This window comes from Molothrus ater, assembly GCF_012460135.2.
Source record: "Molothrus ater isolate BHLD 08-10-18 breed brown headed cowbird chromosome Z unlocalized genomic scaffold, BPBGC_Mater_1.1 matZ_random_MA35, whole genome shotgun sequence".
NCBI classification, from domain to species: Eukaryota; Metazoa; Chordata; class Aves; order Passeriformes; family Icteridae; genus Molothrus; species Molothrus ater.
Window position 1 is genome coordinate 2,944,300 of NW_023416471.2, and position 27,381 is coordinate 2,971,680.

The window sequence follows — 27,381 nt, forward strand, 5'->3', positions numbered from 1 at the left end:
TTGTCTTAGGTAAATTATTTTTTTTTTTATTGTCCCACATAAGATTTTTAGATGCATATGTCGAAAAAAAAAATAGCTCTAATCAAAACACAGAAACAACGGTCTTCATCAATTCTTGCATATGCAGAAGAATCACAGCAACAAAAATCTTAGCAAATGCCTGCCAAGCAGGCACTGAAAATTATAGTTATTATACTATATATAACTATATACTATATAGTTATATAGTAATATACTCTGAAAATTTAAGTTATTTAAGAAGAAATGTAATGATCACAGGATTAACTCTAACACCATGTCACAAGCATGACAGGACTATAAGTGTTCTAGAATTATACTCTTGCTTGTGGAAAGAATTTTAATGGATTTCTGGAAACAATCGTGAAATCTGAAAGTAAGTTTTAAAACCAGTGACTTATTTCTGCCACGCCATAATCAACTGCCTTTAAGAGCTACTTAGCTCTTGTAAGTTAAACTGATGTTTTAAAAGCTTTCTAGTTTTCTTTCACACTCAATATTATGCACAAAAAATGGAGCAAAACAGTTTTCCAAGGTTTAAAAAAGCCTCAGCCCTCAGTTCTGTAAAGTGAGCAGAACACGGTCCTTTTAAGTTTGAAAAGATCTGGAATACAAGTCCTATGCAGTTGGATATCACAAGTAAACCTGCTTGATAATGGGGTGGGGAGTAGGGGAGAGGTGGAACTAATATTTATTTTAAAACAGGAATTGGGAAAAATGTTAGACTGCTACTATCTAATATGCACTGGAAAGGTATCAAGAGACTCAAGAGACAGAATCTCCTCTGACATTCCCTCTGACTAGGAGCCACCCAACAGCATTAAAAAAAAAAAAAAGTGTTAAGCTTAAATAATTGACTAATTTACTTAATTTAAACTAATTTGCATTTTAACCCAAGCACCTGAACAGTCCTGTGAGCTTTTGAAAGCTCACCTTTATTCTCAAAGTGGGTACACTCAAAATTTTTATTCAAATAAAGTCATGCAGTTGTATCATGTTCCTTTTATATAATTTTCCATTATTCTCAACTGAGCTTTTAGGAAGAGTAAAGCAATCAACTTTACTCAGTTCAGACTAGCATTTGGAGCTTCATGCCACTTTCAGAATAGGAAAAATTTCTGAATTGTCAAATAACTGCTTCAGATCTACAGGCATTAATTATTTTCTAAATTCTCTCTTTTTCTTAACTAGAAGATAATTCAAATTTACAAACTTTAATTGTTATATTAAGTACTAACAAGTACAATTAGAAAAAACATGAAATGGAAAACCTTAAGAAGCAAAAATAAACAACTAGAAGTTACATACAGAAGCAGATTATCTATCACTCCCTGAAAGGGCTTCCTTGTCTTGCTAAGATTCACAATTCTTATAATTCATTCTCAGTGTGAAGTTTTAGAGTAATATGCATAGAATTAAAATATATAATTATTTTTATAGTAATTCTAATAAAGGATTTTCAAGAACAGTTTGACAGCAGTTCAGATCAAACTTAGCAGACTGCCGTACTCAAAACATCCAAGCAGATGGATATATGTTTCTAAGTACTTTAATTAAAACCTGAAAACTGCCTGGTTTTTTAATTTGAATTTTTATTCTTATTACTTTTTCTAGTTTATCCTGGAATTTTCCAGTCACCTCATTCCACATGTGAAAATAAGGCCCTACAGACAGAAAGATGAGGCAACTAAATCCTTTCAAAACCAATGAAGTTTCATCAACGGTCTGACCTAAACAAACAAATCCAAAAAATGGTCTTAAGGACTAAAAGAAGTTATGGCAAAAGTTACTGGTACTTCCTAGTGAACACAATGCAATTTTATTACTTTTAGAATACTACACTTTCACCAAAGTCTGAGCTCACCTACACATCAGTACACCTTAATGATTTTTGAAAACCTTGAAAGCATACCTTATTACGAAAACCAAAAAGTAATCATGGGAAAGAAGTACAATTGCTAGAATACATTATTCTTGTTTATATGAAACTGTTTTAGAACCCCTTTCTGTTATAAGTGTCTTTTTCCTTTTGCTTAAAGCAGCAGTTATAATGAAATAGTAAGGCAGAAGTAATTAAAAATATTCTTTCCTTTGTACCGTCAGGCACTGACTTTGCTCAATTTTTTGTTTAAAAAAAAATTGCCCACTTTTAAAATTCTCATTTTTCATCTGATCTGTGATATAACTATACATAATCTTTGTCCACATACTTGATGTTGAAATAGATAAATTGATCAAAAGATCAGAATACAGCAGGATAGGAGGTATTCTGGTCAAAAGGAAAAGGCTAGTTTATAACCGTGTCATTCTTCCATTTTGATTCTGAAGTTCTTTGCAAAAAAAAAATCAAAACCAGCCAAACAACCTTGTTGCTTTCTAAAAATACAAGAATTCCACTTATTAATTCACAGGCAGTTTATTCTTACATATATAGTCAAATGTATGCTTCACTGTTTTAGTGCATATAAATTTATCTAAATCCTGGACACCTATTGAATAGAGTCAGTTCAATAGCAATTGAACATTTCACTCTTTGTACAGAGCACATTCTCCAGAAATCTGCCTTAAACAAATTAGTCCTGCCATCTGGTCACAACTAAACTATTCTCCGTTGTAGAAATAGGCAAACACACCACAAAATAGGTGTCTGGATGATTTACCCAAAACAAGCAAGAACAAGCACTCAGCAAACATTATTTGCTTTAATCAATGTCCTCCAACCCCCAAGCCATAAGGAATTATTCTCAACTAACAGAACCAGTTAAATTTGCATTACACTGCTTTTGGATGCCATAATGAAGTTACCTGTCATTAATGATCCAGTTCAGACACAGATTGAGAGAATTAAGGTTTTTGCATCTCTTTACTATTTCCATCACGGTTTCATTGTCCAGTTCTGTGATATGACGTAGGTCCAAGCTTGAAAGATTTCTTAGCTATTGAGACAAATATGAGAGAAAGAAACAATCTGAAATTCATTCACATACATAACTGTTGAAAAAACTGTTAATTTTTTTGGAAGTTACACAATATATGCAAGCTAGTCATGAAAGATATGATTACTATATCTTTTACAAAAAGCAAACATACCAGAGATATTCACAGAATTCAGCTTGAGCAAAGTTGTGATTCAGGCACCCAGTTAGTACATAAAATCCAGACATTGTCACTCAAGGTGTCATACAACCTACAATAAGGGCCTCCTCCTCGTAAATACATGGAGTTTAAGATACCGAGGTAAAATATCAACTCACTTAGCCATAGGAAAAATAAGGCATGGAAGGAAGTGAGACAGCATGTTTGTGCTTAGATTCAAATGAATGCAATTATCAACTCCAGAGTATAAGGCTTTCAAAGTAAACAAATAATACAAACTCCCTGGAAAATACAGTATTTATACTGTAGTCTCATCTGCACAGTTATCAATAACAGATTGGATATTCTAAACAACAAAATTTGGAGTCACAAAACAATATGATTAGGAGTTATGCACTAATTAAACTGACTTATTCCTAGCGTTAATCATTCCCGTGTCTTTCAAAACCAAACCCTTTTACAACTTTTATCAGTTATGGATGCAAAAAAAAAATTTTTACAGACTTCTCCAGTATCACTTTAGTCATAATAACCTCCAAGTACTGTTTGCTTTTTAAGCTGTCTGAAATAATCTCTGTTATACTCTGGAAAAATAATTGCATTAGGCAATATTGACACTTTAATTAAATTTACTTTCCCTGTAAGAGAGAAAAAATGATCCTCATCAGTGATTTAAGTCACTAATGATTTGATTAGGTAAAGACATCCAACTGAGATCACAAAATTGGTCCACTTCAGTAGTTAATTATTAAGTCAATGTATTTAGGACAAGTGGGTAGGGGGAGAGGTGGCAGCCTGGGGTGAGAAGAAAAGAAGAAAGAGAAAAGGACTTCAAATGTAGGTAGCCTTCCACATAAAGTGAAGTTTTGTTCTTTAAGTTTTTAACAGGCTCCAAAAAAAGCTGAACATAAACTACATGCCATTCCCAAAAATTCTGCAAAACAAGCATAATATCAAGAACCCTCACCTCTGAGGAACATCTGTAGGGTACATCTACAGAATCTAGGACAATAATATTTCTAATATTATGATACTACCATAGGTATCACTGTGGAGGTAACTTGCTGTATTGCCACTAAAATTCTGAAATAAACTTTGTGTATTAGGGAGCAGAGCATATAGTGATTGATACTGTGTTGGCAAAAGAGACACCTTTTACAAGCTCTGTCTATTTTAATTTCATACACACTGCACCAGCATCAAGTTTATCTTCTATGTGCCAAAAAATGGCTCATAACCAATTTCTCTTTTTTTCCTGCATAAATTACAAGAAGAGGAATCTTTCAGCAACTGTAAATTTCCCCACCTTCATAAAGCTATTCATACTAGATATTTCAGCCTTTAAACCATGCAGGCAATAATGTGGTCTATGCCTGTAACATATAAAATACACCTGCTGGACAATTCAACAATATATTCTATGACATTAAACGACTAAGGAGACTTAAACGACAAGTAGAAAATCCTCCCACTTAAGAAAACCCCAATCTTTCTTTCTCAACAACATTCTTCTTATGAGAAGATGATGATACTGGTGATTCTTTTGCCATTATTATTACTTACAGACTAAAACATACAAATATACACTAAAGTATCAATGCATGGAAAGGGGCCAGTGCTCCTTTAAAAATGCCTAAAAACTGTGTCTTCAAATTAGGTAAGAGGTAACAACCATATATTATCTACCTCAATGATCCATTGATGAATGCAGCAGAAAGCATTTGTGATTTCCCAGGAAAAAAAAATTGGCATTGCATAGCTGGAATCAAAAACTAAACTGACTTCCTAGAATTCCTGTCTACCAAATTAATAGGGTTTTCAAGGTAGATTTTTGTTCCTTACCCTCACAGGAGAATGATCATTCCCTCATTTCTTCTTTCCTTCACACTAGTAATAGTCTATCTAATATTATATTCAGTATAGAGTAACTCAACCATCACTTGTCTCTTTTACTGTCACATTCCTTCATTTTAAACACCTGACCTACTTGACAGGTTAATTCTTCTTTTTCTCAGGCACAACATACTCAATGAAGAAAACCTTTGCGTCTTAGAAGTTTGAAGAGACTGTTTCAGATTGATACATACTCAATATAACATAGTCTCTACAACCTCAGAATTGCCATTACAGAAGTGTCAATGGCTTTCAAGACCTGCAGAACTGAATACACACTTGCTTTTGAGACAATTTTGGATCAATCTGAATACGACAGTGAAAAGAAGACCTCCCTGCCTACTTAGGAGGTATCAACATCCCATTACTGGTCAGTGAATTGCAATAAATGTGTATGTAATAATTTTTCATTAAAAGTATATACACCTTAACAACAAATTTCATACTTATATATTACCTGAGAAGTAATTTTAGGGGAGAAGTGCTACAATCACTACTATGAAGAAATTGGAAGAGAAAAACACTAACCCTCACAGTTAAAAGTAGTATGATATTAAAAAGAAAAACCCAACTTCTCCAAAGTAGACAATTAAAAAACAGATGCTAGACTCCACAGTGCATTCATAAATTCTGATATTAAAATAGTGTACCTTTAAACAGTATTTCTTCAAGAGCAAGAGTATATTCTGTAACTTAAATAATCAATCTTAGAGAATTAGGATGCATAACACTTTTCCTTTTGTGTTTTTTTTTTTAACCAAACTTGTTTTGTTCATGCAGCAACACCATTTTACTGAGCAATTTCAGGGCCCTTCTTCTGCAGATATCCAAGCTTTTCTTGAAATCTTAATTTTATAGCTTTGCAAATAAGCATGCATGAGCAGAATTTAAACTTTGAACTCAGCTACCTCAGTTAAAATGTTTTAACAGAAAAAGAAATATTTAATGTGACAAAACACACAAGTAGGCAGAGGGCTTAAAATATGAAACAGAAAATAGCAGAATTTTTAAAAAACAGCAACACTTAAACTAATTTTGTATGATACTTATAAACACATTCTTGTTGAAATTACTGATTATCACTTACACGAAAGTAATGACATTATTACTTTTGGATCTCAGATATTTTAAAATATGCTAAAACCTTTGGGGTTTTTAAACACTTTGGTTGGTTGCCTTAAATGAAATTTTATGCCAAATGATAAATTTGAAGATTCAGAGTTTATCATACTGTTTGTGTGCCTGAATGTCATGCAATTAATAAGATTTCTATCTTGACTACTGAAACTTGGAATACTAAAATATGTGTAGTGCTTTAGGTGATAGAAAATTACTATTACCATCGGGATCATAGGTAATTTAAGGGTGGGTGTATCAACTCCTGTGAATATTTAGATGTTATTGTATAGAAATTGCTATTATAATGGGTACACAAATTTTTTCCCATTGCATGCTTCCCTAATTCCTGTAGAGATATGCTGCCCTAAAAAGCATAGAAGAGAACAGAACTATAGAATCATTTAGGTTGGAAAAGAACTTTAAACCTCAGTCCAATTGAAACCTATAACTGACAAGTCCACCGCTAAACAATTCATGTAAGATTAATCCTCTTCAGTATGACAGCCAAATAATTTCAGAAGGAAAGTCCTTATAAGGACTTAATGAGCTTTAAACTCAGATCTTTTGCTAATTAAGCTTACTTTTCTTGGCACTCTGTGTATACATGCCTTCAGGAAATAAACTGGTCTCTGATTTAAGTCTCCAAAAGCAAATGTATGACTGCAGGAAATGAAAAACAGCTACATGAAAAAAAAAAACTGTAAACCATATTCTTTGGCTTGTAATATCAATAGAATCTATGAACTATTTTTTAAAAAGTCACTCACATTCATTAATTTTTACTGAAGAGCTGCGATAACTGAACTACACAATTCAGATATACTGTGATCCTAGAATAGTAATCATACACGGCCTAAAGATTTGGAAAATTATTGAATAATTACAAAGGAGACCATTTTCCTAAAGACTGATCAAAATGTTTTGCATATTAATAAGTTTTAATTTCAATTCTTAGGTACTGTGAAACATTGAGGTTCCATTGCTTAAGTAACAAACAAGCAATCAAAAACTCTGTTGGAAAGACAAAGATTTAATTACCTCTAGGGGAGGGACTTGCACACACATATAAACTGCACATATAGTATCTGTGTTACAAGACTCATTTCCAGTTTATAAACGATGAAAGTTGCTGTAGAATTCCATTTTTACTGATTCATAGTTTACGTCTTCATGTTATTTACTGTCAAGTACTTCTAATAAATTTTTTTGGGGCAGTAGAGGGGAACTGAAAGTTTCCCAGATCCAACACTTTCAACCATGCAGTCTTCTCTGCAATGTCTTTTTCACTTCATTGAAAGAAATGGCAGTTGGGTAAAACCATGTAATTCTTCAAAAGAGGAGGAAGAACTTCTTAAGAGGGACACATTTAACTTCATTCAACAAAATCATCAGGTTCAGTTTGACAAGATGAAAAAATGTTCACTTACACAGCACCATATCAGTTAAAAGTTTCAAGCCAACACTCATGAAGAATGTCCCAGAATCACTGCATTCAAAAACCCTCGCTTAATGCCTTTTTCCTGTCATTGAAAGACTAATATTTAAAAGGGCACATTACTAAAGGCAAATAGATTGAAATAAATCATATTTCATCTTATGAAATCCAGCTTATTATACAAATTGATTAAGATACTGTTTTCTCCGTACCTAGCCAAAGAACAGCAATCATGCCCTTAGGCAGGAAGCTTAATGATTTTAAGATCAGAATGTATGCCGAAATACTACCATAAAAAGTGCAAAAAGCAAAACACCTGGTGTCAAAACAAATCATTTACTAGAAAGAAACCATACATTATCCCAGTTCAGAAAGGCTCTTGTAAAATCAGTCCCGTCATGTGTAGATTATCATTATGTATCTGTCACACTGATGATTTCTACACCGAATGAGCCCAAAAATTTGCTCCATAAATCTAAATTTTGATTGACTTCATACTGACCACCAACTCAAACACAGGTATCACTAAGTCAGATTGGACATGGGTAACTATTATGAGATGAAGAAGTGAAGATCACATGATTCCAAAAACAGTTCTTAGATTAATTGTCTTCATGCATTGGTGATTAGCAGAATAAGTTAGAAATTTTTTTCTGTCGAGGTTCTGTACAAGGATTCATACATAAACAGATATCTGTAACCAAAATTTCCAGACAGTCTGTCAGAAATACATGGTGTAGAAGCACAGAGTATATTGCTACAAAGCTATTACCCTTGCATATATACCAGAAACCAAAGGAAGAAGCCAAGGAAGTGGCTTGGTAATAAAATTATATCTAGATGTCAAGATTTGCTGATGCCAGCTGTACAAAGTCTATTAAAAATGCAACAATTAAACTGCTGAGAAGCAATTACCACAACAGGGGAGGAAAATGCCACTGCTCTTGAGGTCAAAGCTGTAACACTACAAAATCACTACGGCACTAGAAAGAATACAAAGTTTCTTATTCCCACACAGTTAAATGATTACCCTTCTGGCTGCTCTGTGCTCAACACAATCACCTAATGTGCACAGGCACTTTTCATATTTGTCTTGATCTTCACACTTACAGGAAAAGCAAAGATAAAAATAACCAGGGATAAACTCTTGAGAGACAAGGATGTATGGATGGGAGAAAGAGTGCAAACAAGAAAAAAATTATACACAGAAAACTAATTAAATAATAAAAGATAAAACAAGAAAACAGTAAGTGGAGATGTGGTGGAAACAGAAGATAAACTAAAACACTATACATGTTCTTCCCGCCTCCACAGAAACGACACAGATAAGTGTTGGACTAAATACTCTGATGTCATGGAGGAGGTCATTCACTTCCTTTGTAACAATTTTTGACATGTTAAAACTAAAGGAAAATGAAACACCTTCAGGTCATCAGAATGAACAACTGGTTTCAATTGAGAGTCTAACAGTGAATTGCATATAAACACACTCCTTTTTTCCCTTTCTTTCTGTGTATGTACATGAAGTGCCTCTCATCTTACCCAATAATCATTATTTATCAGTATTTTTTTCAGTTTATAATAACTTCAAGGAAAAAAGGCACCAACGTGATGACATGGTCTTGTTCAAAAAGCAAATTTTTTCTGACTGTCATTGTATTCAGTACAAAAAAGAGTGAAAATAAACCCTGAATGCTTCTCCCTTTTCTTAAGTATACAAGACTTTCTCTTCCATACCCCACAATTAGCTATTAAAAAAGCTCTGCAACACAGCAGCACTGTAACTTAGAATTTTTCAAGTGGCAGTACTTTTAAAGTAAGCTAACATTACTAGGGGGAAAATACAGTAATAATAAACTAAATTTTTATACATCCATCAGCCCCAAAGCAATTCCACAACCAAGGCCACTGCTGTTATCTCCAGTTTGCACACAGGAAGCAGGACAGAAGGCAACTAGCTCTGCACAGCCTGGAGGAACACACTCACAGGCCACAGAGAGCAAACTCTAGTAACTTCAGACTGGAATTACTACTAAATGGTTATGAAACACCAGGTAAGTACTCAAAACCAACCACAAATGGTTGGAACAAAAAATTATGTCATCAACAGATGAATTCTGGGAAAGACAGATGCAGCAGATAATGTTACTACTTGCTACAGGTCTTTCTAAAATGCCTGTCCCCATTTTTCTTACAAACCCCCTTTAAGTATTGAAAGGTTGCAGCAAGATCTCCCTTGAGCCCTCTCCAGGTTAAGCAATCCCTGACGTTCAGTATTATCACATCACCGTCTTTGCAGTATTCACAGCCTACAAAAGTTGTACAGATACAGCTTGAGGGAAGGAAACAGAAATACCTAAATCTCAAGTCCCAACATGCAGCAATTACTTACAAAGTAATTACATACTAAAAGTCTAAGCACCCTCTTAGACATTTCTGAAGGACTATGCTCAATGGGGTCGCTCCAATGTAAAGAAGGATTTCTAATAATTTATTATTATTAAACACGTGAAAATCAGAAACACATTAATAAAAAGTCAAGCTATTGACTCTTCTTCCATCTAATAAATGTGATTATAAAGCCATTTTGTTGAAGGATAAGACATCTAACATTTATTAAATACTCAATAAATCTAGGTCAGAATAATGCAGCAATCAAAACATGTAGCTGAGGAGTGATCTTAGTGGAAATTTCCCACCAAGCCTTGGACTATATACCCTGTCTATGCAAAATGTCTAAATTTTGTACCTCCTATATTTATGTTGTATATATAAACATAACCTATAGTTATATATAGGTAGTTTTTATATGATATGAAAATATTTGTATCATTTCTTTCTCCAACAGACTTGCACACCTTTTACTCATCACTTCAATATACAGTGATTTCAAAATTCCATCCTTTGAGGTTGTATAACTTTGCCATACAAATTAATTTCCCTGGCTTATTTTTTTTTGCATGTGTTCCAAATGTTTTCAATTCTTCAGTATCTTCAGCTAAGCAGCTCTAAAGTTATGAAACTAATTTACCGATATGCTGAATGGTTCTGTATAACAATAGGAGACCTTTACAGCTGCATCAAGAAAGCCTTTGCTTTCACCAGTCACACTCCATTTTTATTAAATATGCTCTCTACTTCCTACCTCAAGATCTCTTTAACTATTTCCATGTCTGCATGATCCCTGGATTTACTTTCAGTTACAAATTTTAATTAGATGGTGTTTGTTCACCACATTCAAGTCATCCATTTTATTGAAAACTTAAAACACTTTCTGCAGATTCATTCAAGTAAACTTTCCCATGCATCACTCACTCCTCTTATGCAAAAGAAAAAGGAAAGAAAATAAAATGTCATGTATAAGCATGTCATACTATCTGTGTCAAATAAGAAGATGAATATAGTCAAAGTGTAGGTACACAGGGGGTACACTTCTGCAACCAGAGGTCTGTCTAAATCTCTTGCAATTAGAATTTTGTATTTTAAAATGGAATTTTGTTTTGCTTGCAATGGAATCAGCTGCAATTACATATTTTAAAGAGTTTTGACCTGAACATCACTGTTACTTGTGAGAAAATGTATAGTCCCATAAATATATTTTTGGTAAAGTGTTTTTATACAGTGAAATCCAAATAATGCTAAGTTCACTCACTAAATCATGTTTCTGTCCATATCAGTGCTATAAATCATACACATAATCTTATCCTGGCTGACACCTATGACATGGCTGTAGTCCAAAACACTAGTGACTAGCAGAAAGTAGTTATGATACTTACATTGGTAAGGTGAATGACTCCTTTTGAAGTTACAGAACAGCCCATGAAACCAACATACTGCAGCTCAGGGCAATGTTCAGCAAAAGCTTTCACCGACTGATCTGTCACCTACAGAAAAGATAAACAGGTAACAGTTGAAAAGGTGATATAACCACATACTTAACACAGCTTAAGAAATTGCTACACAACATTGGCTCATTTAGACTTTTAGTATTACTATTACCACTACCATTATTTTTTTCAAGAGTTTGAGAGAGATTATTGGGTTTGCACAGTTATGCATGGACATATATACATGAAAATTAGGAAAAAAAAATATTTTTGGCAGAAGGCAGAGAAAAGAAACACAAGGCAAGAGATGATAGCCACAAATTCAGATCTTACTGTCATCCTATTTATGTGCAAATAACCCAAGAGACAATTCTATTCACTATTTCATAAATTATATACAAAAATGAAAATATAACAAATTAGTTATTGTCATCCCGTAGATTCATACCATACCCATCATTGACTTTCCAAAGAATTTGAATTGTGTGCTACCTTGAATTTATATGCCTTGCCTTGTATTTCTTTTTAACTAAAACACAGCACCTGAATATTTCAACTTAAAAGTAATATTACATCTGTTTCTCACATGAGTCTAGGTAATCTCATGGCAATAGAGCACTGTTGCTATATTGTCAGACAAATGGAGATGTTATCTAGTTTATTATTGAGATTTATTTATTTATTTATACAACTATTTTTCATCTACAATGAAGTTTGTTTCATAAAATTTAATAACTATAAAACACAATTTATTGTGTAAATACATTGCTTTGTAAGTAGACTAAATGATCAAAAGTAACTTTGTGAAGAATGTAATACTAACATAAGTACACTTATGATGACATCTACACACCTTCCTTTAAACAAGTAAGGTTTGTTTTCTTTTTGTTTTCTTTTTTTTTTTCTTCTGAGAAGTATATATTCCCAGTGCAAATGGCAGTAATGAAAAACCATATACTAACTGTGGGAAAAAGCCTGTATTTTTCCGGCTACATGGCTCAGGAATGTCTCACAACATTCAGAGTTTCTATGGATGCCTTCCTGTTCCCACAGAACCAAAAAGCAAAACAAGTTTTGAAAGATGTAGTGCACAGCTGAGCCTCAGGTAAATTCATATAGGAACACCATTCCTCCTGTGCTTTGGATCACCATCACCCAGAGTTCCAACTTGCCCAAGATGTCACATTCCTGCACCCTGGCAGCATATGGTGACCTTGGTGAGGACTCTGGCAGAACAACTTTTGAAAAGATAACCCAGAGATATGGGTGGGTATATAGGCATATAGGCCCATTACCTCATAAAAGCTGTATTGCTTTAGGTTTACTGAAAATTGTTAGAGACCTAGTGCAGTTCTCTCAAAGAAACAATTTCTCAGTGAGCAGAGATTTTTACTGCTGCACATCTGCCAAATAAAAGTAAAGGCAAGCCTTTTAGATTGTGTATTTAGAGCCCAATTAGACTGAAAACAGGCCAAAGGGAAAGGAAAAAGGGTTAGCTGAACAGATTCAATCACAAATTGGGTAGTAATCATGGGGTATCTGCAGAGACCCATGTCTCAGGTTTGCCTGCTTGAACAAAAGCAAACCACTATGGCAAGAAATTTCTTCTCTGATTTGATCTGACACAGCCTTACATTTTTACTTTTGCCCACTCCTCTCAACTAAGGACAGCCACATAAACTATTACTTTTTTTGAGATATTGATTACCAAGAACCTGTGACAAATACTATCACAAGTCAAAGGCTTAGAAATTTACAGTACTTATGATGCTACTAGAACCAAACCAGGGCTGGGGAAAAAAAAAGTCTATCTCCTACAGAAAATAAATTAAAACTCTGATTTAGCTAATAATTTTAGAGAAGGACTCTATTACAATCTTAGTCTACCCTCCCTACAGAAGATTCAAGTGTAATTCTCTGTTGCAGACAGCTTTGTCCTACCTATCAAGAAAATATAGTAATGAAAAATCAGTAGCATAAATGCCTAATATCACAAATTCATTACAGAGCTTAAAACTTCAATCTACACATAATTTCTTAATTATAGCTAACATTTAGGTGCATGAAGACTTTGAAAAAATGACATTTTGAATGCAAATAATAAAATTACTATGTCTTAAAATACCTACTTTCCATACTACAGTGTTTTGTGTAATCTAAACAATACCTGTGGAAAAATAGTTTTAATAAAATTAATAGCAGAAGATTGTGACCATTTATACTAAACAGTTTACAGATCAGCAGTGAACCTTTTCAGTGCTTTTTAAATATGCAGCATTTTTTTAATCAGAAAGAGATTCTTCATTACCTCTGTATGTCTCATGATTTTCCAGTCAAAACGAGTGTGATATAACCTGATTATGCCTTACAATTACTGTGGTAGTTCAAACACATATTTTGCTACTGCAAACAACTTGTTCTTAAATCTTGACTTATAAATAAAAAAAGCAATGTTTCTGTCATTTGTTGTCAGACAATAAAACTCCACTATCTGGAGAAGATTACTTCAACTTTTATTGGGAAACACTGTAAAAATTGTTTCAATCAATTGTACCTTCCTCTCAGCATCCTTTGTTATACCAGTATCTAGGAATTCATTACTTCTTTTTCAGATCCTATGTCATTTATAGCAATTGATTTTTTTTAACAACATGCTTCCCATTTAGACAGCCTGTAATGAAGACCACTTGATATTCCATTTGGTTAAACACTTTAAATATGACTCCACTTTCCTATGATTGAATTAGCTGGGAAAGAATATACATATATGTACTTCTATATTTACACACACACACACACACTTGCAATTTCATTAAATGGCTTCTCCTAAGATGAATGTAAGAGACTATGCATGGAAACATCAGATCAAAATACCTGTAATTCTAAACATCTGCTAAAAGGTTAAAAGGTAAAATTTATATTACACCTTTTTGCTCTTCTTTTTTTGCAGGGTTCGGGGAAAAGAAGAATATGTAGTGATTTGGAATTTATTTCAAACTTACGTATAAACTGGTAGTTAAATAAAATTACCTAGTTTTCATTTAGAACAACAGACAACTAAATCCTAACAGTCCTTATTTATATATGGCTCAAAACCATAATGATACAATGTTGGTATGCTTAAGGTTTGGTTGGTTTTGGGTTTTTTTTCATTAGATCTATTTGCATCAAGGAAAACAAAAAGTAGGTAAAGTTCAGCCATATCTGAAAGGGTGATCAGACATTGGGATGGGCTTCCCAGGAAGGTGGTGGAGTCCCTTTTCTTAAAGGTGTTTAAAGGAAGACTGGACATGGCACTCAGTGCTGACTAACAAAATGTTTGGTCAAAGCTTGGACTTAGTTACCCCAGAAATTTTTCCAACTCAACTCATTCTGTGATCTGTGATACAGAAGCAACAAAGTTCATGAACACTTCTAAGACTGGAAACATCTCTTCTTCTGCTTAACTAGGCTTTCTTCTTATTCATCATCTGCAGCATCCAGCACCAACAGTTTCTATACAGACTTAAAGTTCTGTACTAACTCCCAACACGCAGACTGGGTCACTCCTGGGTCACTAGGTTTCTATCAGAAGTAGTTCCAGAAATAGTAACCTCTTTTACCATATGAATCTGTTGTATACTTGTAAGAGATCATCTATTCAGCAGAACAAAAGAAAAATAAGTGAGCGATGAAGAAAGAAAAAAAAGCATGGAAAATTAGCAGTGATATGTATGCAATGATTATGCACCTTAACGTTGCCTCTTTGTTATGCAATGTGTAGCTGTATGCTAAATCTTCACTACTCAAGAGATAGAACAGGTACATAAAATGTGTATTATAAATATGGCTTCTGTGAACTAACAAATTTTTAAACAACTGACATTCTGATGTATTATACAAACTGATTAGACTAGCATAATCTAAAACTAGATTACCATAAAAAAACCCTGCAGTTCTACAGAAATGACTCTTGTCAACAAAGACAGAAATTCACACACAATTCTATTATAGATCACAGTACTGTTCTTCCAAGAATCTTTAGTAATTGGATTGTCTAGTCGACCTTCACTGACTTTCATTCATCGTGTCTTGCTTCATGTTAGACTTGCTTTGAAAAAGTAATATAGGATGATGAGGACAGATTTATAAGTTATGCACTAAAGCATTGTGAATGGGAAATACGCTGGTCTGGAACTAATGGCACAGATTTTGCTCCTATCAAGAAGATCTATGATAAGTGAGATATGATTTAATCATTTTCTTTTTATGTATTGCAACCTATTATATATGAATTCCAGTTCTGCATTGTTTTACAGAAATTCAATATTTTGCCTACTCTGAATTAGATTTTTAAGTATTAGTTTATTTTACATTCTATTCAATAAATCAAAGTGCAAAAAGGAAAAAACAGAGATGATAATTCAAAAAGAAAGACTGAGATGCAACAATAACAGCCACTCAAATTCCAACTAAAAAGCCTCACAGTTAATGAACACCTACAGAACCTAAAACAGAAGTAACTGCAAAAAAATATAGGAATATAAAAATCAACTGTCACAGAACAAATACACTGTTCTCTTATTTAAACAGGTGCACTACTTACTGTCTGTAAGTAGTTCTCAATATGCAATTTTTTCCATGCAATATACATAAATAAAAGTTGCAAAAACATTCTTAAGAAGAATAAACTTTGCTAGAGTAAAAATACGCTATCATGTAAATATAGAAGAGTCATGAAGCTAAGTATTCACTACACGAGGCAATACTAATGGTAGAATAAACGCTTTTTCTCCCAGTTCCTTACTCCATAAATTTTTTCTCCATTTTGGTTGGACATCAGCTTAAGCAAACTTTATTTGAAGTTTGAAAAGAAAGAAAGAAAAAAAGAAAGAAAAAGAAGAGCCAAAAAAAGAAAAAGAGCCAAAAAAAAAAGAGCCAAAGAAAGAAAAAAGAGCCAGGGAGAACTTAATAAAATTCAGTTTTGTCTGAAAAGAGATTATGTTTGCAAAAATCTCATCTGCCAATTCAGTCCTGGAACTTTCTTGCCTTACCTCTGCATTGTTATCTGCTACAGATTGAGGCCCACGTGCCACCCACTCTGAAGCCCGCCTGGCATGAAGCAGATGGCTACACCATCCAAGACAGTTTTTAAGGTCTCACATGCTCAATGTGCATTTCCCTGGTCTGTCTCCCTGGAAATCATTGTGTGCCACAACCTACAATGATGTGCAGTTAGCTGGTATAGTTTTGGTTTAACTCTTTTTTACCAAGACTTCTAGAATACATAAATTTCAAAAGATTCAGGCAAACCACACAAAGCAAAAGCATTTACAAGGGACTAATTCAGATCACAGGTAAATTCAACTAAATTCGCAACTATGCAATACATACAAAAAATAAATATAAAGCAAAAAGATTGCTGATATACAAAAATGTCTGTATGCTGTAAACTGAGGCATTCAGGCTACCACTGTTCTACTACCAGGAAAGAAATTAGATATCATTACATGAACATCTTTAAAAAAAAATCACAGTAAGGAAGTAGTTTTGAGAGAAGATGCTTTACAACACATGTGTGCTCACATAGGTACTTCATACTTAGCTTAATATTTGCCTTACTATCTCTAAATTTATCAGATGATGCCTCTTTCCCACAAAGGGAAAGATTACTTTGCCTCTCTTTTGACTAACACTTTCAAAACTATGTTTTAGGGTAAAAAGAGGTCAAAAGGAACGTAAAAAGAAAGATCAAAGTATTAAAGTAGAATACTATTAAATTTTACACAGCTAATCTAAAGCATATATCTAAAAATATTTAAGATTATACATATCTTCCTAGTCCCGTGAGTAGGAAATTACAAGTAAATTCCGTTATAATTTAACCACATTTAAATTTAAGTAAAAATTCCATTTCCTTTTTAAATTACTTTTCACAGGAAGATGCAATACTTTAAGTATTTGCTATGAGATTTAGTCCTAAGAATCCACCAAACAAACCAGGGCACTCATTAGAATCAGTTCCTAACAATATTTTAATAATATAATTTCTTAGGAATAAATTATATTATTAAATTGACCATAAATATAAACTCATTTTAAATTAATAGTTATTCAGCACAAACTTATCTTAGAAATACACACAAATAAAGACTGCTATATAGAAATATAGGGCTCTTTTGCCATAACTCCCTCAGAAAACAAAAGGCAGAAATTGTGGAAAATGAAGTTTATGTTCCGAAGATTTATTTAAAATTTCAACTAGAAAGGACTTCTCCTATTCAAGAGGACTGATACACTGCCTGCTTTCCCCAAGCATCAACTTAAACTATATTTGTCATAAAAGCTGTGACAAAGTAATTATTATTGGCAAACATGCATTTAATTCATGACCCCATATTGCAATTACAGAACACTGACAAAAATAAGGCATGGATAATCTGTCATCACACTCAAGTTCTTAGGACACCGAAATTTCATTAGTGAACAGCAGAAGGCAAGGCTCATCTTAACTAACTGCCAGAATGTATTTCTTCACCTTCAGTAAATTCAACAATTTGCTTAATCAAAACAGAAATTCAACAACTTCCAGCTTTAAGCACCAGTAGTACTACCAATTTCTATGAGCACTTAAAAGCGCAATATAAATATTTCTATTCCTGCATCTTTGAAGGAAACTAACTGAAAAGGAAATTATGTCCATTTCTTAGTGTATACTTGTAATGATTCAGTTAGATCTTCAATCTTTTCACAATCTTGATTTATAACTTTGAGACATTCCTTTTCATTAGAAAAAAGATCTTTTTACAGAACAAATGTATAGTCTTTCATAAAATAAAATATTACACTATTAACTGAAAGGGATTCATTAATCCATCACATAAGTGAATTTTTACAAACAAGTTAAAAACAAAATTTCTTTGTAAGTAAACTTAAGTTTTAGATGTCCTGTGTACCCCTGCTATACCTCAGACCTCATGAGAATATATACTCACTCTGAGGCATTTTGTAACAATTCACTACTCCAGCTTCACATTTGATGGGAAGGGAAGAGTGAAGAGAATGGAATTGCTGCACTTGCCCTCACCCTTTTGCAGCACTCCAGGAGTTAGTATCACTAATGTGCCCATGATACAAGAGGAGAAGACAGACTAGAGTGTAAGGACTGAAGAGTTGTAAGGAGCATTTTACATTACGTTTACCAGCTGGCCTCACCACCTACATAATGGTAACATCAACTAATTTAAAACACTTCAAGTATGAAAACCATCCCAAAATTTTGCAGTATACTTAATTCAATACTCAGGGGAATCATAATTTTATAAGGTACCTTTTTAGAACGCATCTGGATTTACAAAGTTTCTCCCTGGTTTCTAAAAGGATTGAACAACTGGCTTTCAAGACCAGTGCTCCTGTTTTATCTTGGTAATAGTGAAAGGGTATACAAATCATTCCTAATTACTCCAACATGATTTTCAGATAAAGAACTCTAAGTACCCTAAGTACTTTTAAAGGCCACACAAAATATTTCTTCCATTTCTGTGGCACAGAGTATCACTTTTTAATCTTATTTTCTTTTTGTTACTGATGACACTAGGCATCAAAAAGGTTCTTTTCTGGTCTATTTTGTCCTGCAAATTATTTAGTACTAAACAAAACAACATACTTGGAACATATACAGTTTAAAATACTAAATAACTGTAGACAACCATTATCTTCAAATCAGTTTAAATATCTGGATTAGAAAACAAATCTAAATTCTCAATATAAATTACCGATGATTCCCATTATCTCACAATTTTACTAAGTGCAGTTTACATGCATTTGTATTAAAGAAGATAATCAGCACACCCTAATTTATTTGTTGAAAAATGCAAATAAAATTGTAAAAGCAATTCTTCATCTTATAAAATACTCCCATTAAAAGAGAAAATTTATTATCAAAATGTGTTTACGCTGGACTTAGAAAACACTGCTTCCAAAACTAAACAGGTTTCACCAAACAGCATGTATCATAACCTGATAACCTACAAAATGTAGACAATTAAAATAAAAAATTAAAATAAATTATAAAATAATTTTTAAAAATTAAAATTAAAAAATTTAAAAAAAATAAAGTACCAATGCATTATGAAATTTTTAACAAGGGTCACACACCAGGAATACTCTACATTTTCAAATGGTTATAGGAAAACTGGATGTTTCTCAGCATATTCTTTAAGCAGAAGAATGCATGATAATTTCTAAACATTAAAATAATATTCCCCTTTGCTTTTACAATACTCAATCAAACAGACTAATGTGTCCACATGCTAAGAAATACATATAAAGTATTTTTATTTTGTACCATTCTGAATACAAAAGAAGAAAAAATTTCCATGTAACCACACAATAGGTCCATGGTTCAGTGGTCTAGTAGCTTAGTATTTCCTCCTTGTCTAAGAAGTGTATGAATAAAATATTTATTCTCTCAGGGACAAAAGATGACTTTGCATTATCTTCACTTTTAATGCTTCCAGAGCTATAGAGGCATATTTCCTATTCCATATTATGAGTTAAAAAAACCCTCTTAAAACCCCAGTTTATTCAACAGCTTTACTGTTCACCCTAACAGAATAATCTCATTACCACCTGAAACATTTTAAAAAGAAAGTAATTTTTATTTTCACTTTCTTTGTGCAATTTCAACTTATACATTCCCATTAAATTCATTTACTCAGGCAAATATATCTGTTTACCACAACTTCAAGGCTTTTAAAGTGGCTGGAAATTTATTTTACAGTCACATTCATGTAACAAGTGTTTTATGCTCATACTGTTTCCCTTGTAAAATGGCCTCACAAGATCATGGTTAATGTTCATAAATAGGAACAATAGGTCTTGGTAATGAAAACTACTAAATACTATTATGTCTGCATCCTTTTGGTTAACTCCAAGATCATTCACAGAAAAAAACATTTCATTTGCCTTGTTACTCTGACGACTTTCTGAAGGCCTCCTAGATACTTAAATAAACCCTTTAATTTTCCTGGTCAAGAACCTGAAAAATCCATGTCCCTTTCATTAAAAACACAATCACCTCCTTAGCAGAAGTTTGTTTTGTCATCACATCTCTCTCATAGGTAAAACTTATCTATCATTCTTATAGTGTTTTTATTTCATATGATAAACTTAAATACCAACTTAGACAACACTCTCACTGCTATCATACAATACCAACTCAAAAAACAATTGCTTCTGACAAATTCTCACATATTAAAGCTTTTGTTCATTACAAAGAAACAGAATAGTATGAAGTACTATAACTCCCTCTTTACCCAAAGTAACTATAAGCATCACTGTGGTGTGGTATGCTACAGGGATAAATATTTTTCACATAGTTCACTAGGTATAAGTTTTCTCAGTGAAACAAAGTGTTAAATAAAGTGCTGCAAGCCAAAGCACTAATATAAGAGTGATGTATCTATAACCAGATCCCTTCATTTACCCAATATAATCATATTCCTAGTATGCAATTCATTAAAGTTTGTGACATCTACATAACATTAATATACATATGATAGTGGTACCAGAGCCACTGTAACCTGAGGCTAACACACACAGAGGCAGCAAATACCTGGTACTTAGGCCTACAAAACCACCATCAATTTTAAGAGTAAAAACAGGTTTGGTGCGTTGGCATCAAATGTTTATTTTAGGAATTAGTAAATACAACTGAAAATGTAATCTTATAATAAAATAGTTTGCGCTGGAAGGGACCTCTAAGATTACCTACAACTCTCCTGCCGTGAGCAGGAAGACCCTGCCCTAGTTCAGACAGAAAAGTGTCCCAAGCAACCTGACCCTGAACACTTCCAGGGATGGAAGAACCACAACTTCTCCAGCCAGCTGTTGCCAGTGACTCACCACCCTCACAGTCCAGAATTTCTTCCTAATTTCTGATCTAAACCTACTCTCAAGTTTGAGTCCTTTGCCTTTTGCCCAGTCACACTATGCTCTTGTGAACAGTCTCTCTCCATCTTTCCTTAGAGCTCTGTTCAGTACTGGAAGGCCACAATTAGGTCAGCCCAAAGCCTTCTCTTCATTAGGCCAAACAACCCCATTCTCTCAGCTTTCCCTCATAGCAGAGGTGCCCCATCCCCCTGATCACCTTGGTGCCTCCTCTGGACTCTCTCCAGCAGCTCCATGACCTTCCTGTGCTGGGACCCCAGGGCTGGAGGCAGCTCTGCAGGTGGGGTCTCAGCAGAACGGGGCAGAGGGGCAGAATCCCCTCCCTGCCCTGCTGCCCAGGGGCTCTGGGTGCAGCCCAGGACACACTTGGCTCTCTGGGCTGGGAGTGCCCATGGCTGGCTCATGTCCAGCTCTCACCCACAGCACCCCCAAGTCCTTCTGGGCAGGGCTGCTCTCGATCTGTTCCTGCCCAGCCTGGGCTGGCTCCAGGGATTGCCCTGACCCAGGTGCAGCACCTGAGCCTGGCCTTGCTAAACCTCATGGGATTCCCATGGGCCACTGCTCGAGCTTGTCCAGGTCCCTCTGGATGGCATCTGTCCCTCAGGAGTGTCAGCTGCACCACTCAGCTTGGTGTCATCTGCAGATTTGATGAGTGTGCATTCAATCCCTCAAGATGTCATTGATGAAGATATTAAATAACACTGGTCCCTGTACCCTGTCCCCTGGGAGACATGTCTTGTCACAGATGCCCATTAGGACTCTAAGACATTCATCACTACCCCCTGGATGAGACATGCAGCCAGTTCCTTACCCATTTAACAGCCCACTCATCAAATCCATCTCTCTGGAATTTGAACTGAGAAGCATGTTTTAGGGGAATTGTGTCAAAGTCTTTACAGAATTCAGATAAGTGACATCTGTAACCCCTCACCTGTCCAATGATGTAGTCACTTCAACAGAGAAGGCCACCCGGTTGGTTATTTTAAAACAATGTGACCATTTCCTCTTATAAAGTTAAGACGCTTGCAACATTTGGTAGAACTAGAGAGTTACAAAATCTTATTCAAATCTCTTCTTCGGAGTTTCATGGGTACCATGTAATTGTAATGAGTGAGGAAACTCTTGTAGCCGTTGAAAATATAAGGAAATACATACATACAGGTAAGGTGATGCATACACAGTACAGTCTATATCACAACCCGCAGTGAAGATATCTTCACAACTGCATCTGTTTTTCAAACAACTAACCATGTTTTATTTTTCAAGTTTCACACTAGCCATACACAATGGAAATACAGTATGACATCATGAAGCTGATATAATTAGCTGCAATATTTACCGAAGTCTGCCACCAGCAGTTATCTAGATTGCTATTGCAGAAACTGAAAGTTGGCAAAAACACCACAAAGTTTCTATACAATCTAGCCTCTAGATATCTCCATCCTATGGCACCCCACAATTTACAGATTCATCTCCTCTTCCTCTTTCACAAGCATAGAAGGACAAGATTTCCCCAAATTTTCCACTACAGCCACAAGTAACAAATTTTGCCTGCCCCATGCACCAATACAAATTTCATAGAGGGAACTGTTCAGTTCTGATTATGTGGACTCTAGTTGAATCATATGGTCACCATTTTTTACAAATCATAAGAAAAATGCACATGTAAAGGCAGGGGGAAGGAAAAAGTCTTAAGCTGCTTATGCTCTTCAAACTGAAGCACAGAATTAAGAAGCTGTTTAATCATCAACAGGTCTCCCATGTCACACAGGAAACAAGAGAAGAAATAAAACAATGTCATTTCCTGCATATTGTAATAAATAGAAGTTAACATGAAGACAGAAGAACTATGACTACAACTACATAGGTCTAAGAAAATATACTATAATTATAAAGTTTCTTATCTTTCAATAACTGAAAAAATATTATATAATTTACATAAAACATATATAATATTACTGAAAAATACTACATTAATCAAAATAATATCTAAACCCCAGCATTTTATAGCTCACAAAAAAAAAATCATTTAATGGATCTATTCACTGGGATACCACAAGAATTTTTTAAAATAGTTATATCTTGCTCAAAAACCTTTGCATATTAGTCTCCCTGGGTAGTACACATTATTTAATATGAGCCATTATTTTTAAAACAAATGAGAAAACAAATCACAGAATGTCACTCAAATTTCAGATACAAATACTGTTACTGGCTGACACTATTTCAATCTGTCTCTTCAAGACAATAGAGAATTTAGCAAATTTAACCAGCTCTGCAGTTTGCCTCTTGATATTGTAAGCTATTAAAACAAAATTACATTCTCACTATGGAAAGTCCTTCTAAAAAGAAAAAAGTGCAGGAAAAAACGATTTCTGACAATATAGGTTAATGGGCATGGTATTATACTATTATTACTGGCTAACAGACAAGCTATTAGGTATTAAGTACCCATGTTTATTCATCCTGTTGCAAGTACTAGACGTCTTCATGTATCATTAATGAAAAATATGTAATATTCCATACTATTCTAGCATACAAAACAAATAAAGTCAGAGTCCAAATCCTAACTGGAGGGGACTTTTTTTTAAAACATCATGCAAAAGAATCACAATTTCAGATGCCCTTGGGAAGTGTAGTCAGTGTACAATCAGTGAAAATGAGAAATACTGCACAGAAGTGGAAATTGGTTTGATTTGATTTATATATGGTCTTAACAAAACAGACATCACACTAAACAGAAATTCTTGATAATAAGAAACAACATAAAGAGGTTTTTTTCTTCACAATTTTTTTACTTAGTGAACTGCATGCGTTACCAAGAAACCTCTGTTACATTAGTCTCATCAAGCAGGAGACAGACATACTCTATCAATCTCATGCAGAATCAGCTTTAAGGCATGAATAGTTAAAAACCTGAAATGCATCAGACATGATGAAAAGATGGATAGGAGGAGGATGTGATTTAATATAGTTCTCTTGTTTACACTTGTATGAAATACAATTGTTTACATGCTTTCTGATCTAGTCAGCACTGCAGCCAGTGGACATTTGGGCTATTCAGCATAGGCACTATTGGAACAGACTGGACATCAAGATTCTCTTCACAGCAGCTTTAGAGTCTTGTCCCTACATTTACAAATTGGTACAGAGTTCTACATAAAATTTTATGGTAGGAAGTAAACATGTTACATCCTGTGAGAATTATTACATAAATGGGACTGGCCGACAATGAAAAGTTGCAGGAAAATTAGTCATTAAAATGGTAATCTTCCGCATTCACTACTGTGATTGACTACTTCATTACAATCACAGTTTGATATCAGCCGTAACTGGTAGGAGAAACCTCCAAACACAGCGACAATAAAAAAAAAAAAAAAAAAAAAATAACGCTGCTAAAATAGGATTTTAATATGCATGTATGCAAAGACTCAGGTCCAAGACACACTCTGGTTAAAAAAAAGTTGATATTGCATAGATACATACAGACATCCTTGCAAATACTTCAATGGAAATTTAATTTATAGATTTTTAGCAAATAATCATCTTTAGCCCAGAAAAAAGCAAACCAAGTGGAAGTTCTGTAGAGTCCTTGTACATCTTTCTTTGTTTAGCTGCTAATGATAGACTACTATGCCTAGTGACAAAAATTTAAACCATTAGGATAGAAATTAAGGTATCTTTTTTTTTAATTCTTGCATCAAAAAACACTAAAAAAGAATCCCCCGAACGAAACAAAACACCTGCAACTTTTGCTTTGTTCTAACCACAATAGCAAGGAAAATCAATTACCTCCAGAAGGCATTAAAGAAAAGGCATTTATAGCTGGTAAGAGACTATATAATCAAATTATTCATGACAAACATTTCTATGAATTGCTTTTTTTTTAACAGACCTCTTAGCAAGTAGATTGTCAGAACACAAAAGAAGAGGGAACTTTTTGTTGTGCTTTATTTTATCTCATAATATGTATAGCAATCTTGATATTTTTTCTTTTCTGAATGGGCATCCAGTGAAGTTCTTGGTATTACTCGGTAAGAAAATCATATCTATTAGTATACCTGGCTGTCATCACTTGGATGAGAAGAGGCTGCCTGGATGCAGATGGCAAAAAAAACCAACTAAGAATATGCAGCAAGAAGAACAAATGAAGTACAGTCAGGGAGGTACTTAAACATATTAATGACATCCATTTGCCTTTTTGTCATCTGGATTAAACAATTTTATAATTCCAAGGCCAAAGACTAAAATAGGAAGACAAATCATCCCATAAGGGCCCTTACTGACACAGAAGAAAACAAAACAAGTCAGAATCTACAGCTTAAGTATCTGCACACAGATAGAGAAACTAGAAATGCAGCATGTTCTCTCTGCAATCATATCAAGGCATAACTTAAAACAGGGCGAGGAAATCGTAGCTGAGATATTACAAATGGTATCAGAAGCAACTAGGCAACAACAATATGAATGTGAACATGAGTTAGATGTGATATTTTTTATCCTTACATGTTGTCCAAAGGCATACCTATTCAGATTACATCAATCTATCAGTGCATCTATGCATTTCAGAACAGCACGTTGCTAATGAGAAATCCAAGTGGGACTGCTGTGTTAGTTATGATTGGAAGCAGGCTACAATCCCGATTAACCCCAGTGCAGAACCCAGTGGCTGCCCGGCTTGTGTGAAGCCCTGCCTCCTCCATGGTAATGGCAGGACCAGCACAAGAGGGTGCTGAAGTTCATTAATTTAGATTTAAGAATAGAAAAATGATCACCTGCTTGCTCTTCCCAGAGCTCAGCACATTTAGGAAGCAAAGATTATAACTGTTGCAAATCTCTAGGTCATCATGGAAAACGAAAGGAAAAAAACCAAACCAACCCAAAAACTAAGCAGCAAGCAAGTGGGTAAAAAGAAAAAAAAAATAAAAATAAACACCTTACACCTTCAGCTTTGATTAAATATGTCACTATGTCTTGGTTTAAACAGGCAGCTAAACATCACACAGACACTCACTGAATCCTTCACACTGTGGGGTTGGGGAGAGAATCAGAATGGTCAAAGTGAGAAACTTGAGAGCTAAGTAAAGAAAGTTTAGATAAGATTAAAAAAAAAATTAAAAAACAAAAATCAAAACTAAGAAAAAAAAAATTTGCAAAGAAACCCAAACCTGTTGCTCGCAACTACACCAGCAAGTCACACTGGCGGTCTGGCCAACCACCTTTACCCATCTGAGTTTTCTTGCTGGCCATGATGCCCTTTGGCCTGGAATTTCCTTTTGGTCAGTTGGGGTCACCTTTCCCAGCTGTGTCCCCGCAACTCCTTGTGCACCCCCAGCCTTCTCACTGGTGGAGTGAGAAGCAGAAAAAGGCTTGGCCCAGTGTAAGCCCTGCCCAGCAACAACAAAAACATTCCTGTATTATCAACACCGTCTGCAACATAAAACCAAACACAGCCCCATGCCAGGTACTGTGAATTTCACTCTAACCCAGACAAAATTAGTACACAGTATTATCACAATCTCTCATTTTCGTTTAAGAAATTCAAAGCTTTAAAAAAAACAGAAAATCTAACTAAACAAACCCCAAGACCACCCTAAAACCAACACGACTTTAAACAAATAAACCCAATTGTGAATAGATACATAATACCCCAGACATATTAAGTAAATTTTTTAAGTCCAGGCTGTTGGTAAGATTTTTAAAAAATTTTTTTTTCCTGATAGTTCTAATTTTTCCCAATGTAACATCATTGGGAAAAATTCATCTCACCCTTGTACGATGGTAAAATACGACAATTACAAGCAGAAAGAAATTTTTTTATACCAGAGCTGTAAAACAAGGTATATAAATCAATAAGGGAAGATGAGTCATTACTTTACTGAAAAACACACAAACTATTGCCTGACTTCTAAACCTTCTGAGAATTACTTCACAAATCAGCTGCAATTCTGTGGAAACAGCAAACTATACAATATCCAATGCTCTGCATAATCAATGCATCTTCAACACTTCCAGCTTCTGGGAAAGCAATCAATTAGGTGAGCTCTCAAATTATTGTCAATA

The 27,381-nt window shown here is 34.4% G+C and overlaps 1 protein-coding gene across 1 annotated transcript in view; it reads right to left on the reverse strand.

Annotated features, from left to right (window-relative positions):
- The window catches only part of FBXL17 (F-box and leucine rich repeat protein 17), a 270,236-nt gene that overhangs the window by 174,280 nt on the left and 68,575 nt on the right, over positions 1-27,381 (reverse strand). Inside the window, exons 5-6 of the mRNA XM_036403294.2 lie at positions 11,338-11,445; positions 2,824-2,954 (exon numbers count right to left, since the gene is read on the reverse strand). Of these exons, the coding sequence (XP_036259187.1) occupies positions 2,824-2,954; positions 11,338-11,445 (239 nt within the window). The remainder of the gene's footprint in view (positions 1-2,823; positions 2,955-11,337; positions 11,446-27,381) is intronic.